The sequence below is a fragment of the Ammospiza nelsoni genome, chromosome 9, assembly GCF_027579445.1.
Source record: "Ammospiza nelsoni isolate bAmmNel1 chromosome 9, bAmmNel1.pri, whole genome shotgun sequence".
NCBI classification, from domain to species: domain Eukaryota; kingdom Metazoa; phylum Chordata; class Aves; order Passeriformes; family Passerellidae; genus Ammospiza; species Ammospiza nelsoni.
The window spans coordinates 26,366,235-26,383,316 of NC_080641.1; the positions used below are offsets into that span (position 1 = coordinate 26,366,235).

Below are 17,082 nucleotides of genomic sequence, written 5' to 3' on the forward strand. Positions count from 1 at the left end.
CTTTCCTCACAGGAGAGGTGTTTCATCCCTCTGCTCATCTTCATGGCCCTCCTCTGAACCTGCTCCAAGAGGTCCAAGTCTTTTCTGTGCTAAGGATGACAGGTGACATTTCACTATCTCAGCCAGTACTAATGCAAATGGTTTCTACCACTGCAGGCACCCTCAGGACAGTATCTGTGGAGCACTGCACCCCTGATGCCATGGGAGGACAGGGTATAATGGCCTCATCCAGATATTTCCCATCAGGAGGAGGGAGGGATATGGAGGCAGATGCAGAGGTGTCACCAAGAGTCACTGCTTATTCTTGCCCAAAACTCCTTCTGTCCTTCCCTGCCAGGCTAGCAAAGCACCAGCCTGTCTGTACAAGGACACACTGCCAAGCACACACACACGAGATTCACACTGCAGAAATCACACACATGAATACAAAGGAATGTATCTGCTCCATAGGTACATTTCAATACAGGTCAGAGTGCTCAAACTGGACCAGATTTCTACTCTCTCATCCTTTCTGATACTTTTTGTTATCAGTTATGTCCATCTGCCACATCTAACCTAGTGCATTGGATCTCTGCAGCATTATCTGGTCTTGCAGCTTTGAAAAAGTATAAAACATAAAACTGTACAATTGTAAAATTTCACTGGTTATCCCAAGAAGCATGAGGTACTTGGGAACATAAGCAAGCAATAATGCCTTTATCTTTTTGTATTCTTTTTTGTCTATTCCTTCAGGAAAAAAATCAATAAAAATTAGTCATAAAAAGAGAGCCAAGTATCGCAAAAAGATCTGTACAAGCACCTTGCATGTAGAGGGAACCTCTCCTTATGCTCCTGGCAAGAACTTTCTTGGGCACCAGAAAAATCATCTGCATCTTCCAACAAGGCATGATGAGCATTGTACACCTAGTAACAGCTTTTAACAACTTTTCCACCTAAGTATTCAGCTCTCCCCTCAAAATAACCAAGTTTCACGACCTGTTGTTTTACAGAAGCAGGTCAGGAGAAAGAGGACGAGACGAGGTCTCAGAGTGAGCCAGCACTGGAAGAAAGCTCCTGGCCATTGATGTGGGGAATTGGAGAAACATCCTGTAGCCAGGGGAGAGCACAGACACACCAAAAGGTAAGCAAAGCGATGTCTTGAGGGAGGCAACAAGCTCTCCACCCTTCCAAGTACCCTTCCCATGCTGTGCTGTTATCTTCAAGAAGGAAGAGTGATGGAAGAGGTAATCCAAACCCCAGTAACCCTTCCACACAGAGTCTACACCAAGCAGCTCTACTGCTTAGCAAAGGCAGGGGGGAGAGGGGAAATCAGCAGCACAGCAGACAGGCTCCTGTGTAATGTCAACACCAGTGCTTTTGCTAGAGAGTTTATCTGGGAAATCATCGTATTTCTACTCCAAGACAGTTTGCTGATTACCTAAGCACTTGTCTCTGGTGTACCATCTGATAATCAGGCCTGGTCTTTCTTTGTAGACAAAGAGGCCAATAAATCTCAACCTTTGTAAGTAGAGGTGCCTAGACAAAGCCCTTTACTGGCATTTAGCAAAATTAGTATTTTTCAGAAAACATAAACCAGCAGAAAGTCGATAACAAGTGCTGGAGCAGTTCAGGCAGCAGCTCTGCAAGAGCACATCCTGGCTGTGTCCCTGGGGTCTCAAGCAAACCTGCACCAGTGGCACAGGGATGATTTCTGCACCTACTTGGCAGCACCCCACTGTTTAGTAAGGTTCACCAGTGGCTCTCAGGGTAGGGTTTCAAACTCAGCCCCATACATGGGCCTCAGGAACAAGCACATCTCCAGCCACGATCCCACTCTTGGGGATCTGTAACAGGCCAGGGGACTGCCAAGCCAGGAAGGACAGGGGCCATGCTGAGCACTAAGTAGCAAGGGGTAAAATGTAGGGGTAACCAGGAGCCAGTGACATCAAGGCTAGGATTAAAACCAGCTTTCTAATCCATGTTGTTAATAGCAGAGGACTTGCCAAACCTGGCAGTGCAGCCTTTTTGCACCATTGATAGACACAGGTGGGGGTTCTGCAGTCATTTTGCCTGCTGGCCTCAGTACTGCCCATTTTCACCCAGCTCTGGGCATGATGCCAGACTGAGGTTCATGTCAGAGTCTGCAGCAGAATGCTGTGCCCATCCTGCAAAAGCACAGCCATCACAGACACACTCAGCTTGACTTGCTTCAAGGCTCCACACAGGAGACACAAACACCCGGTCCAGACCCCCAGGAGCAAGAGAAAACCAAGAAACCATCACTGCAGTACAGGAGCAATAGATGGGCTGGCTGTTGGTCACAAGGTCATCATCTAGAGAAGCTCTGAATGTCCTTAGATTACAGCAGGCTGGAGGCTCTGTTCAGCTCACAAAACTGACCCACAAGCACAGAGCAAGCAACTCATGCAGACTCTTGTGCAAGAACAGAGCTGCAGTCTTTAGAAACAGGGGAAAGCATGCAATAGAGAGATTTCCAGAAAAGGGAGTTTTGGTGGGAGTAAATGAGACAACTTCTCTCCAGAATTTAGGTGACTTGCAAGGCCAACATTTTGGGCTCAGCTCTAGAAGATGACGTTGTCTTTAGCAAAGATCAGGTGCAAGCTGTGAGATTTATCACATTTGTACAAGCATATGTCCAGCAAGTCTCATGGGGACAAGGACAGCCAAAGTAGTTGCCCAGCCTTCTAGCATTAAGGTTGCAAAACCATTTCCATTATAACCCTCTGTTCTCACACATTTATAGGTTTCTGAAAGCTCTTCTCTGGGGAATAATGTTTTCTGGGCTTAGTGTTTTTTTTTTTTTTTTTAAGTTTAAATAAAATACCTTCAGACGGTTTTGAGTTACAGCAGAATAAAAATAAGTATTTGTTTTTACAATGTGAAAATATGGAAGGGGCTGGTTGGTTCTGGAGGGGACTCCACCTGACACAGAGGAGTCATTTTTCATCAGGCTAGTACAAGCCCTCCACGGGCCTAAGCCTGTAGCCAGAGAGGTAGGGGAAAAACACATCATGGTGTTGGTGACAAGACAGGGACAGATGAAGAACTTGAATACACTGATTCCCACAGTCAGTATTTTAGTGATTGTGCTGGCCAAAACTGAACCATTGGAATGACAGGAAAAAAAGCTCAAAGCAAAAGGAACTTAAAGTTTCTTTTGGTGATTATGGCAAGGAGGGAAAACACACTTGGAAAAATAGTTAACTTTTTCGGTGAAATAAAAAAACAAAACAAAAAGCCACCCCAAATCAACAACAAAACCAAACCCTGCTCCTCAACTCCTCTGAACCATCAGGGATCACATTTACCACCTTCATTCCATATCTGGGGAAAGGTGGCCACAGCTCAAAAGCAGCTGTCCTCAGCAATGAGAGTAAGCAAGTAAAGAGCAATCAAGTGGCCCACAATTACAACAACCAAAAAGAAAGTCTTAAAAATGCAAACATTAATTATCCTACCACTCTGAAGGACTCCCCAGATCCTAACATGCAGGCCCACAGGAGAGTCATTTAGTGCCTCTGAACCACACATTTGCAAAGCACTGTCTTTCCTCAGTCCATGCTCTCTTTGATCTTCCCCACCACAGAGGAGAACAGCAAAATTTCAAGAGCTCATAAACAGGTTACAGCATTTTGAACATCAGCTAACATGAGTGTGTTTATTTGGTGGTCACCCTATTGAGACATTTTTTAGCTGTAAATACAATTATCTTAGTTGGTTGATCACAGCTAGAGTTATTTATGAATCCAAACTGATGTCTCTACACATTACTGCAATAACAAAAAATTATTCTCTTTGTCATGAACTCAAGACTGGCATGACACACTGCCTTGCAGCTGCACCGTGAAGAGGCGACCTGAGTCCTGGTGCAATGGAAACCTGCTTCCCAGAGAGACTCTTGGAGCACCAGGGAACCTTTGCACTTTACCTCTGTACAGAAGGGCGTAAGCTGGGGATGCACCACAGGCTGAACATACATGTGAAAGGTGGATTCGATCTCCATCGTCCTGCCATTCAGCTTCAGGATAGGGAATTCGATGATTTCCTGAATAGGGCAAAAAGAAAAGCAGCTGTTCATTTAAAACAAACAAGAAATGAAGATGGAAATGATCCCATCTAGCGAGGTGGCCTGATAGCCCCAAACAAAAATAAACTCAACACAAAGCTCTGCAGAAGTGGGAAGGTGGTACCACAGCACAGAGCACATCCAACACCACCAGAACAGACGAGGATGGTGCTGATGCTCATTGCAGCAGGGACAGGCTGCAAGGAGGTCTCTGTGCTCAGCACTGCAGCTGCACACATCACTGCCTAAGCTGAACCTAAGGAAGGTGGTCTCACACCAGTCCCATGTGCTACCCAGGGAATATGAAGCTGTGCTCACAATGGGCTCACAGCTGTTTGGCAAGGACATTGCAGGGGCTGTGCCCTCCCCAAGACCAGTCTCAACCCTTCCAGCCCACCATCCTTTTAGAGGACACCATCACAAAGACAACAGGGACTACTGCATGAAGCACCTCCTTCTCTGGAAAGGCTGAGGAGGACTGCCCTCCTCCAACAGACTGGGAAGAGGAGCTGAAAGCTTCCCCCACATCCATCCCTATGAGATACAGCACAGTAGCAAGCCCTGCTTCATTTTCCTCTTTGTAGCCAATTTATGCTGATAGGGAAATAAAAACGTTCCTTCATCAGAAGAATGTTCAATTATTTGAATAATCAGCAATCAAAAATTTACATGAACCTGTTAATAAAAAGTTTAAACAAATCCAGTTGCAATGGATTTCTCAATTATTAAAAAATATACATGAAATTAAAAAAGCCACCCACTGAATAAAAGCGATAAAATCCTTTGTGTTCACCCCCCTCCTCTCCACTCCCTTTCTTCGTTCTAGTTTAATGTAAGAGGAGAAGTGACAATTTGTTTGGTGTCTTTAAAGAATAATTTGTCTATGTTATTTAATAGAGATCCATGGCACCAAGGTTCTGGAGTGCAAATGAGCCTGCTGAGTGATATCCATGCAACAAGCCTCTCAAATCACTTCTAGAGAAAAACAGAGAGAGGGAGAGAGAATAAAAAAAATATTGCTTTTTAATATTCAAAAACAGTTTGCAAAATTTAATCAAAGCAGAGCAAAAGCTAACATTTTTACCACTTTGACATTTTTATTAGTGCTTTCATAAATTTTTAAAACATGAATGGAATTAGTTTAACAACAAAAAAAAAAACTGCCTGAAAACATCTGGAAGAGACAAATAAGAAATAATAAAAAATGGAAAAAAAATCCAACTCCTGTGAGTAAAATTAGCATGTGAAAAATGCAGCCGCTGCAGAGGAACTAACACACTTTTTTGGAGCGTGGTTGCAACCCTCATGACCTGCAGGCGGAAATTATCGTGAGGTTACACATATGAGCTGATGACATCACCACCCCACCAGGCAGCAGGAGGGCAAGAAGCTGGGTGGGTAAATGCAAACAACAGATAATTTAAATAGCCAGGAGAAACACCCAATTTCCATGGTGGGCAGAGCCCAGGGACAGAGCAGAGCAGCTCCCCAGTGCAGGAGGGCACAGCCCAGACCAGGGCACATGGAGAGCACGTGCTGCTGAGATGGAAAGTTAGAAAATAATGTAAAAATCAAATAAAGTGTTAACAGTGTGGAAGTGCCCAGGTGTAGACATTGAGCAGTGAAGCTGCACAGGACGCATGGCTTATGCATTTCCTCATGTCCACTGTGCCACTCCCTGAGCACGCTGTGCTGGATGAGGCAGAGTGGATGGATGGGCACATCCTTCCCTACTGCCATACCACCCCACTGGGAGTCACCAAGTTTTCCCAGGAAAGAGAGCACACTTGACCCAGGGGCTCCAAGGGAAGGAGAAGGCACACACCAAACACTTGAGTATTAGCCAATTTGCCTGTTGTGGTGCAGCCAAACTCACCAGCTTCAGCCACCCAAGAGGACCCATGGAAACCCAAGACAGTAAGAAATCAGCTGGATACAGCTGATCCTCCCCTCAAAAGGGCCACCACAGACAGGGTCTGAAAGCAGCAAACTTCTGTTCAGAAAGAAAACAGACTGCAAAGTTTGAAGTCAACAGACAGGCTGCTATAATAGAGCCTGACTTAACCTCAGAATAACATCATTCCATCTTTCAAATGGGTCAGGGGCATCTCACTGCCCCTTAGGCCTGCATCCCACCCAGAGGGTGATCATGGAAGCAAGGCAAGCTCACGGCAAGGCAAGACAAACATTTCCCTTTCCAGAGAGGGACACACACCGGCTGGATTTCAGAGCAGGGCTGTGCTGCAATGCTGGGATGTACCCTAAGGGACCACAAACATCCTCAGGGGCCATCAAGTGGCTGGATGCAAAGCGAGACTGAAAGACAGGCTGCTGCTGATCTGATACACAAAGGCGTCCTCGCCTTCCAGAACCAAAGGCAAAAAGCACTTCCAGGAGGGTCGGATTAAGACAGACAGAGGAAATAAAAAGCCATACTTTAAAAATGTGGAAAATGTAACAATATCCAGAATTATGGTAGGTCTGTGAGAAGTGCCTGGCCAGGAGCAGGGGTGGAACCCCAGAGGCAGCTAGAGCATCTTAGGAGAAAGTGCTGCCACTCCCTTGGGCTTACTGGGTCAGTTTTTGAAACAAGTGGTAAGGAACCTTTCCCAAAAAGCAGTTTATCTGCTTCCTATAGCGGAGATTTTTCCAGTCTCTGGCAGTGTTTGCTCCACTGGTATCTAAGGCAACAGATACCAGCCCCATGAAATCAGCCCCACTCCTCACTAACGACGTTAGCCAGTCCTGCAATGAAATTTAACCTGTGACACTGCTGTACTTTTCATTTAAACTTTCATTTGGAGAGAAGCAGTGTTTGGAGACCCTGCAGTTTGTCCTGCTAATAAAGACAAGTGTTGGGACCTTTAAAGGTGCCATTCATCTTTTGCCTTTATTAAATTCAATTTTCTTAAGCCCATGATACATCATGAAATTAAGAGTTGACATTCCTGCAGAAACAAAAATATCTATCAAACATAAACAGAAAGGGGGGAGAAAAGAGGCCTCTATTACCAAGAATTTATGACTTAAAGTAGATCTGTTTCCACTTTTTTTCTCTCTCTCTTTTTTTTTTTTTTTAACAAGCATATGGTTTGTTTTAGATATCTGAAATGTTATTACAGATCTAGAATTTCATTAGTAATTATTATGAAACGGTGAGCACTTAGACACTCATACACACAACCCCCCAAGAGACTGTGATGCAGGAAGGCAGCCGGGTGCTCTCTCATGTTTCACAGCAGCCCAGAGAGCTCAACATGGTCAGCTCCATCTCCACCATTCAAGGACCTTCCCTGCTTCCTCCCAGGCAGGAAAGGTGGAGGAAAGCAGCATGAAGGAGTTAAGGGCAGAGATTCACTGACAGTTCCTTTCTTCTATCAGAGCCTGATCATCCCGAAGTGTTACCTTGAGATCCTCACATATATCCACTCCAACACTGAGTAAATGTTCCAACTTTGGCAGTGATTTGTGCCAGCAGCATTTGGGGCTTCTAAGCCTTCCCTCTGCCCCCACTGCCAGCTTTTCCTTATAGCACAACCAGGAGTTATGGATGTGCTAAAATAATGCTGAGGGTGTCCAGAGGCTGCAAATAGCCGCGAGCTACCAGAGAACAAATGTACTCATTTGAATTTTGCGAGCACTGCAATTAGGTATTTTATTTAGCACTGCAAAGTAACTTGAAAGGAAATCCAGGATTCAAACCACCACCAATAAATAAGTGGCTTTTTATTTTCCTTTCATTGTCAGAGAAGTTGAACATGTTTTCTGTTGAGAAATTCTGCACAAGGCTCCCAATTACAGGCATTTGCATTTATATTGTTGGAACACAGAGCTTCTAAAATCAATATTAACACGCTTAAAGAAAAAAACATCAGCACCCTGTCCCTCCCCTCAGCTGTGCCCCCAGACATGGTAACAATAGGAACCTACAGAGCCAGAGGCTTATACAGATCCATTACCAGGTCCACTCTCTTTATAACACTCCTACATTTACTATTTCAAGGTACTCCAAGCAAATCTATGTGACAGCTTTCTCAGAACTTTTGTCCTTTAGAAAAACCAAGGGTTTAAAAAAAAGTTCCAGGTAGAAGTCTCCTGTGCAACCTGGCTGCCCCTAGCCAGTGGGTTGAGCAGCAGCAGGGTAACTATGGAATGGCTAGGGAATTTCTTCTAAGAGGGATTTGAAAAATTCATAATGGCATGTGAAAGCACTGCTATAAACCCAGCCCTTCCTCACCCAGTTGTCCTATATGAAAATGCCTTCCCTTTGACACCAGAGCAGGGATGCATCAATTCAGATGTCTTGATCTTCTTGCTAATAAAGAAAATGAACAAGCACAAGACTATACTTGCTAAACAATTTCCAGTCAGAGAAGAAGGCACCTGAAATTACCCTAATTCCCATAGAGAAATCTTATTGCTTATCCTTTTTGCTTATCATTATGGAGAAAGAACAAAGTGCCAGCAAGAGCTTCCCAGCTCTCAAGACCTTTTGATCCAGACACCTATGTACAAAGTGGACAGGGCACACTTCAGGACACAGTTATATATTTGAGGAGGACCATATGGCCTATTCAGTTCAAAAACTACCAGAGAATAATTTATTCCTCACTCTAACCCCCATGTGAAGAAGTTTAATAAACACAAGAATAAAAGATGCCCATAAAAATCAGAGCTGACTGTTCAAAATGCAATAAAAACAAGCAGAGGCTGTTGAGAGAAAAAGATTTTGTCTGATAAGGAAAAGCATAAAACTTCTTACCAAAAGAAATGTTTACACCTTCAAAAAAGGTAGGGGCAGAAGAGGCAAGGGAGTGTCTGTGGAGGGACAGAGCTTAGCACCAGTTCATGTTGTTCAGGGATGGTTTTCCCCCCTCCTCTTTAAAGAAAAAAAGTCATTTTATGCACAAGGAGCTTATTTCTTAAACAAACACTCGTGTTTTTGATTTACACCACGGGCTGCTCCTAAATAATTTATGGCGGGTTAAATTTATTGCACAGCCCTGGCCGGCTGCAAATTCGAATTGCCAAATAATTAGATTTTAGGGCAATGCTTATAAATTATCCGCCGATTTGTCCGGACTTGTTTGTCAGTTGCTTTGTGCTTCGGGTCATCTTTGGCATTTCGCTGTTTGTGTTTTAATTGCTGATTTACACTTTGACAGATGAGAGTTGATGCCTCCAAGATCGGGGAGAGGGTGTGGGGGCGTTGAAGAGCAGAGAGAATCAGAGCTTTTAAAGCCTTGTGATTTTCTTTTTTTTTCCAAGGCAATTAAAATCGAAAAGGGACATAGTAAGGACAGCACTAGCCGAACAGATCTGCCTCCCCAGTTTCCATCCTCTGCCTTAATTATTATTTTAACTAAAGCCATTTCCAAGTGAGCAGCCTTGCACTGGCCCTCAGGGGCAGTAACCAAGATGACCTCATAGGTCTTTTCCCCACTTCTAAATTTTTTATTAAACTAACCAAAACAAGTACCATAAAGGCAACACCTCTCCAGTGTGGAACAGCAGGACTTCTGCTGAATCAGGGCTATGCTGGCTTTCCAAAGGATGTCTGCCTGCACACACACTGTGGAGCCTCTCAGCGCCTCAGTCCTGGCTAAGTTATTCTGTGTACTGATTAAACCTCTCAAAAGGTCTTTGGGGAAACAGCTGACCTCCAAATTTCTTTTTTCCATCACTACCTAGCTTAAAATACACATAAGCATACATCTAACAAATTGATACATTTAAAAGTACTACTATATCCTAGAAAAGCATGAAGGGAAATACACATCAAAAACAAAACACAAGAGAACTGGAAGGAATATGGGAAGATCATGAAACACTGGGATAGGATGACATGAAGAAAAATTCTACTGCCTGACCATTGATTATCCAATATTTCTTCTTCCCCCTGCTCTCAGGTGAATCACACTTCCTACCCCCAACACTCGGACACCGAAGCCCAATGTCAAAGGCTAGATTTCCTCAAAGATAAATTTTGAGTTGCATTTTGGGTTCTGCACTGACATCAAACGTGGCTCTTGTTTCCCAGTGCTGCCTTACAACTCTGAGGGTGAGGGACCATTTCTCTTTCTTTAATAGAAGCTGAAATCCCCATCTAATCACATGCCTCCAGGAGCTTCAGCTTTAAAAGAGACATCTAGTCCATGCACCTGCCTGAGGGCAGCATCATCACCCCCTAAATAATTTCTGACTTTGTCTAGGCTGTTTTTACCGACTCCAATAAGAGAGACTCACATACTCCCCAGGCACTCACTCTATCCTCCTGTTTCATTAGTCTTATCATTGGGAAGTTTTTCCTAATGTCTAATCTGAATTTCCCTTGCTGTTGTTTAAATTCCCGACTGTTCTTCATACCCACAGCAGACACAGGCCGGAACATTGCCTTTCTCATTTTTGCAACAAAGACCTCATCTTATATACACCTCTCATCACTGCATTAAACACAACCCCAATGCCATCCAGGCTGCACTCACAGCTGCATTTTCCTGTGATCACCCCTACTCACACTCACTGATTGTCTTATTCACTCTCATGAAAAAGTATCTTTTTTTTCTTCTAAAGAGTATGGAATACAAAGTGAAGTACTTAATCAGCTCAAGTCCCTTCTTAAAGGGCCAACAAAAGGAAGATCCACATCTCACAAATGATGCTTTTCTCCTAAACTTACCACTGTGGTCTTTGGGAGTTTTTCATGCCTGCCGTTGCACCTGAAATCTTGACAGCAGGCTCACAACCCATGTCCTGCCATTCATAACAAAACTTCCAGTAATCATTTTCTCCCAGGCTGGTTCCTACCTCTCACCACCAGCATCATCTTTCCCTGCCAAAACTCACTAAGCTATTTTGATCTTTCCAGCAGGACCCAGATATCAAGAATAAGGCAGAATTTCCCTCTTTTCACACATGGGATGAGAAATATAGACCATCAGACATCAACACTTCAATGTGTTTCTTCAAGCACTATTGACATATATTTAACCACCCAGAACATCTCTACTGACACAGCCAACAACAATTTAAGCTTGGCAGTTTGGGGGAAGTTTAGCACTCAGACCAAGTTAAAAACAGCACACACACACATTTCCAAGTATTACCTTTCCACTGCAAGATGGCAACTACACTATATCCTTTTTCACATCCACTCCTCTCTATGGCAGACAAACAGCCTGTGCAGTCCCTGTTGCAGAATTATCAGATCATTTCAAGTCCCAACCTCTTCACCTGATATTGAGCAGGACAAATGATCAATGTTCCCAATGACACTAAAACATCTGGGATGGGTAGAAAGGGCACATTAGTGCATGTAAATGAACACCCAGGGTTTTACAGACATCACAACTAGCTGCTGATGGCAGCACATTTCTGCCTGACAGAAAGGAACTAAATAATGTTATGAAGAGTTATTTTGCCAGCTAACAAGTGCACAGATCAACAAAGAAAACACAGGGATGGTTGCACAGCAAGCTCGGCATAAAGTGGGAAACGCCCACAAGATTTAAGCACGTCCTGTGTCCCTCTCACTAAAAGAGCTGAGCTGCATTGCTTCTTTATCAGGAAGGTTTTGTTCCAAGTTAAGACAAGACCACTTTAACACAGCAAAGACAATTTCCCAGGAACCATGGCAGCCTGAAAAGCATCATCCCCAAGTAACACTAGCTGGGCACTATGCCATGACAGAATACTGCCTAGTTAAAACATTATGCTGGGAGTGATGCAAAATACTTCCCATGCCTCAGAGGCTGTGAAAGAGCAGCAGGCACACACCGACCATTGAGAACCACACCAGGCCATGCACATGGCAGGACAAGCACAGCAAATATACAAACCTGGATATACTTCACATCCCCTTCACTTCAGAAATGCACATGATGGGAGTATTTCAAGAAGCACACGTAGCCCTCATCAGTGGCTTTATGGAGAGGCAAACAATCCAGCACATTCCTGAGCTAGCTTGGATCTTTTCCTTTCAGGGTGACTGCCGCTCAACTACTTTCTGCTGTAACAACAAGTCTACTTAACTTTGCAACTTGTCACCTAAACGATGTGTAATGTTTGCACAGCTAAGGATACAGTGTTCAAACAGCACAGGTGGGAAATTGCACTCCAGGATGCATAACTGATGTGGGGTCTCCGCACACTGTGAGGGAAAGGGCAACATGACTGATTGCTTTAAAGTAGTCATCTCATCAGCCTGTCAACAACCAGGCAAAAGCTTAGCAGGTTAGGCCAGGTTAGGACTGCAGCCATTGGCCACCTGAGTGCCTTGGTATTTTAGAATTGTTGCTATAATAATGCTGGGTTTATATCTTTAAATAAAAAATTGCTTTGATTTTTTTTTCGTACATCAGATGTCTTGCCTGGTGGTCTCATGGTTGTGCTCTCCAGGAGACTTGGGTTCAATAACTGTTCATATTCTCTAGCTCATCAGGTTTAAAATAAATACTGCTAATTCTGTTGCCTGAAGTCATAACCCACCCTGTCAGACTGATATGGGTCACAGCAAGGTTGTCCCCACTTACTGGAAGAATGAGAGAGGTCTCCAAGTGCAGGTCTGACACCAGGTGCAGTGCAACCCTCTAAAGCTACAAGGCCTAAAGAAGTTGGCTCAAAAACTCAATGCAAACAGGAAAATGCATTTGAAAGGGCTCTTATATGAACCGTTTACTGCCACTCCAGAAATTTAAAGCATTCTGATGTAAGAACAATAGCATAATAACAGCCATAACTGACAAAGAGGTGATAAATATCTACATATTTACTTACTTGTAGTAAAAAGAAAAAAAAAACTTTTAAGTCACTATGTTACATGTATTTTTAACAGCATTTCTCTACAAACAGCATTGTAAGAAGCTGAATGGAGAAGTAGGTTATTAAAACTACACCCAAGCCTAAGATGCATGAACATAGGTAATTACAGATTAATATTCTACTGTAATACTTATGCTGAGTTAAAGTTGCCATGGGAAACAAGTCTGAATTTCTTTATTTTTCAGCAACTCATGATCATCCTCAATAAAGGTTTTGGCAGGTGATTTCTAGTGCATTGAGCTTAACAGCCACACAAAAACAGTGCAAGAAGAAAGCTGCTATGTGGGGATGTCTAGCTAGAACAGGCAGGCACAGGCACACACATGTCCTCTATCCACCTCAGGGTAGGATTGTGACAATGTCTGTTACTGTGTGAGACACCTGCATTCTCATCCTGGCCTTCAGCTGGGATTGCCTGGATTCAGCCTCCAGAGGAAATGATGTGGAAAGCACACAGAGGGTACCTTGCAGCCTGCTCCCCTGCAGATGAGCGATCCCTCCATCGCCTCCACCTGCAGCAAGTTTGTGATTTCAAGGACACATTCCTCCCACAAAGTACCTTCAGGCATGGCTCCCAAGGCAGCTTCCCTATCCTCTATCTAGTCACCCTACACAGAGAGCTTGGCAGGGACTGCACATCTGTTGATATGGCCTAAATTTGGTGGAAATCAGCATCCATTCCCATTACAAGGTCAGCCTATAAATCACAGCAGCTCAGGAGCAGAGACACACGACTCAGTTGTCCCTGCTGCAGTAACAAGATTGCAGATAGAGCAGGACAGGCAGCTGCACAGATCATCACAGCCACTCCAGCTGTACCTGCCCGTGGCTGGGAGCTGGATATGAGACTGATGTTCAAGGGAAAACACATGTAATGCTCTTTTACAGCAGCACTCAAGGAAATGCACACTGAATCTGATATAACCTTCTCCTGCATTTGTACTAAATATTATCTTACAGAAAGACTGGCTCCTATTTGTTAATACACTTTTAATACATACACAGTATGTACTGTGATCATCCAGATTTATTTGAACACCAAAAATAAATTAGTAACTGAACATCTGCTTAGTCTGTGTCAGTGTTTAGGGTTTTATGTTGAAATGGTGAGTGATGTTTTATATTTATTAGTATATCCAGTTTTATCTGACAGCAATTATAATTAAAAATTTTCCCAAAATAACCATCTAAATGCATGCTAAACAGAGTTGAAGTATCTAGGATACACTAACAAAAAAAAAATCAAGATATTTTTGCATTTAAAAAGTACTGTTTAGGAGGACACAGAAAACACTGTCTGTAAACAGTTTATTCTTCTGCTTCTGGTCACAACCTTCTTCAGCAATAAGAAGATCTGAACATTTCATATTTTCCCTTTACAGAGAGTTTGAAAGAGGCCAATTACTACTTCCCAAATGATTACCAATTTGACTGAATCTGAGACAATGAACACCTGAAAAAACTGACATGAAAAAACGCAACTTTATCATTACCAAAAGCTCATTTAGCAGCTCAGCTACTCCTAGATCCAGCTCCTTCTAGCAGGTCAGAGATCTGATGCTCTTCTATGCTTCCATGCAGCAGACATACAGAGCTTGAATTTTATTTTATTTTCATTTAAGTGGCTTTAATAAATTAGAGATTAACATCATATATAGAAGGCTAATTTCAAGTTCAGCTTTGAACAGATCTGATTTCTACCGTCAGTCTTTTTATATTTAAAACAAATAATTTCTTTTCATCCGCTCGGCTGAAGTTGAAGGCAAGATACTTGGCTTGCTGACTGAAAGAGGCACACCTTCTTACTACATTAATAAAGGCAGCCACAGACCTGAGTCTGTGGAGCTGCTTAACACAGTCACTGAAAGCACTGACCATCATAAACATTGGTGTCTACAAGGACAAAGGGACAAAAGAGCAAGACTGCCACTTATTAATGCATCTTCTCATGAAGCTAAAGCTCCATATGTATCCAGCTCTATGGGCTGACAGTGTATAAAAGCAGGTACTTATAAACTCTTACCAGACAGTAAAAGAAAAAAACAGAGCTGAAAAATGAAATACACCACCACCATTCAGGGTCCACCGACCTCTGCAGAATGACAGCTCCCAACTGACCCCAGCGGGCTTTGGATCACATTCCAAAGGCACAAGGTAAGCTTTAAAGAGATGCGAGAGGCCAGCCATAAACATCTCTTGCTGCCAACCCCTAATGACCTTTGGCTGGCTAAAACACTACATGACACAGAATGTGCAGTTAAAACCCCCCACACCTTCTTTTCTCTCTGGGATGGTCCCATTATTCATGCATACATCCAGAAAAGCAATAAAGCTGAGCGGTTTCTATGTGTATATAAACAAGCACTGATGGAGGGGCGTATCTTCTGAAAGCAGTCAGAAGTCAGGGCTGTGAGGATGCTCCCGTTCCTTTGTGGGTACAGGACAGGGAGCATGAAGGACCCTCGATGCCTGACGCAGGAGTGAGTGTAAAGCACAGGGCAGCGGGCACAAGGCATTCAGGCAGCAGTCTCAGCCACCAGAGCCACAATGCAGATGGCTTCCCAGGGGAATACCACTGTCCTTGACCCTCCTTGATCCCCATTACAGAGGCCATAACACGAGACCTCAGAGAGCGATGGGGCAATGTGAAAGGGAATGGAAATGAAGGGGTCTTCAGGGCTCACGAATGAGCATGAAGGACTTCCCCAGGGATAAGGGCAGCAAGGCTGCCAGTTACAGAGGAGCACGAGTAAATACAACGGGAGGGGGAGCAGATGTGGCAGTCATACATCTTAGTGCGCACAAAAAGATAGCTCTTTCAGTAGTTTCTTGTAAGAAGCCAGAATATTTTGAAGAACAGTGAGTGAGAAATGTAAAACGTGCTGTATGGTGGCAAGTGAACTCTTGCAAGATTTTTAGGCCAAACTGGCTAAACTTACAGCTATGCCTACCCACTTAAAGTAACATGGATCACGTTACTTTAGATCTGTTACTTTGGATCTGGGTATACAGAGCTAAGCTTAGCTCAGCTCTGTATACACAGCCTTCTCAGCAAATCCCACTGCATTTGAATTTCTTTGTATCTAGACTTCTATTTTGCAGATATTAAAATAAAAGCAAAAAATTATCAGTATCACAGTGAAAATCAGCACATGACCATTTCTAGCTCCCAGCTCTGACCTCAGACCAAACCTCCAAAACCTGTCTATCAATCCTGCAGCTAAGGATTCTGTCACTAAAACTTTGCAGCAAACATCACTGAAATGCATGGCACAGATTGCTCACCATGACATACAGCCTAGCAGTGAAGAGGACAAAAGCCATGCTGGTCAGCAAAGACATAAGAGGTATGTAAGGGCATCAACTGAAGTCTCATTTTATAACATTTCCAGATTTTGGCAGGCACCTTCAGCCTCTCCAGCTACATTGAGACCCATGTAGCAAAGGTAATTTCTTTATTTGTCAAACTAATTTGTTGGTGAGGATGTGAGGCACTGACAGCCCTTTCAACACATTATATGATGCAGACAGGCACTGAACACAACAGACTGGAAAAACAACACTGAAGAACATCTCCACCTTAAAGGTGCTATCTCACCAACAAAATATATAGCCGATCTGCATTGGCCCAGACCATTACTTTCCCTGGCAAGGACTTGGGGACAAAGCTCCTTAAAACAGTAGTAATCATATTCCACTCATGCTCCTTTTTACTGCCAGCTGTAAACTAGCTCCACATGCATCATGGTTTTGCATCAAAATGTGCACAGACCAAGCCCATATCCAAAGGGACAAGGTAGATCCAATTTACAGCTTTGACAGGTCTGTGCACCCGAGGCAGAGCATGCAGGAAATAGCCTGATATCTCACTTGGGGAGCGCTTAAGAGCCTGCTAGTAGAACTGGATGCAGAGCCACAACAGCCTCCCACAAAGAGCCAGCAAAAGAGCAGGGAATTTGCCATCCATTTTTCAAAAAACACAAAGAACAGGCAGCACCCACCAAGGCACTACTGGGGAAGACAGGAGTCAAGTTTGATCCCAACTTGCAGCAATCCTTTGTTAGGACAAGTGCAAGGGAAACCACAGCAGCACTGGGAAATGCACAAGCTGCATTGAGTCGCTTCAGTAATGAGACACCACACTGAAAACTGCTTCAGCCTTTCATATAGTTGAAACAAAACAAAAGGAACTTGTG

General features: G+C 43.5%; 1 protein-coding gene across 3 annotated transcripts in view; it reads right to left on the reverse strand.

Annotated features, from left to right (window-relative positions):
* The window catches only part of ERI3 (ERI1 exoribonuclease family member 3), a 128,968-nt gene that overhangs the window by 101,196 nt on the left and 10,690 nt on the right, over positions 1–17,082 (reverse strand). For all 3 annotated transcript variants that reach the window (XR_009418988.1, XM_059478482.1, XM_059478483.1), the window contains exon 3: positions 3,929–4,045. Coding sequence is in view for 2 of the 3 variants with exons in the window: in XM_059478482.1 (XP_059334465.1) it covers positions 3,929–4,045 (117 nt within the window). In the remaining variant the exon portion in view is untranslated. The remainder of the gene's footprint in view (positions 1–3,928; positions 4,046–17,082) is intronic.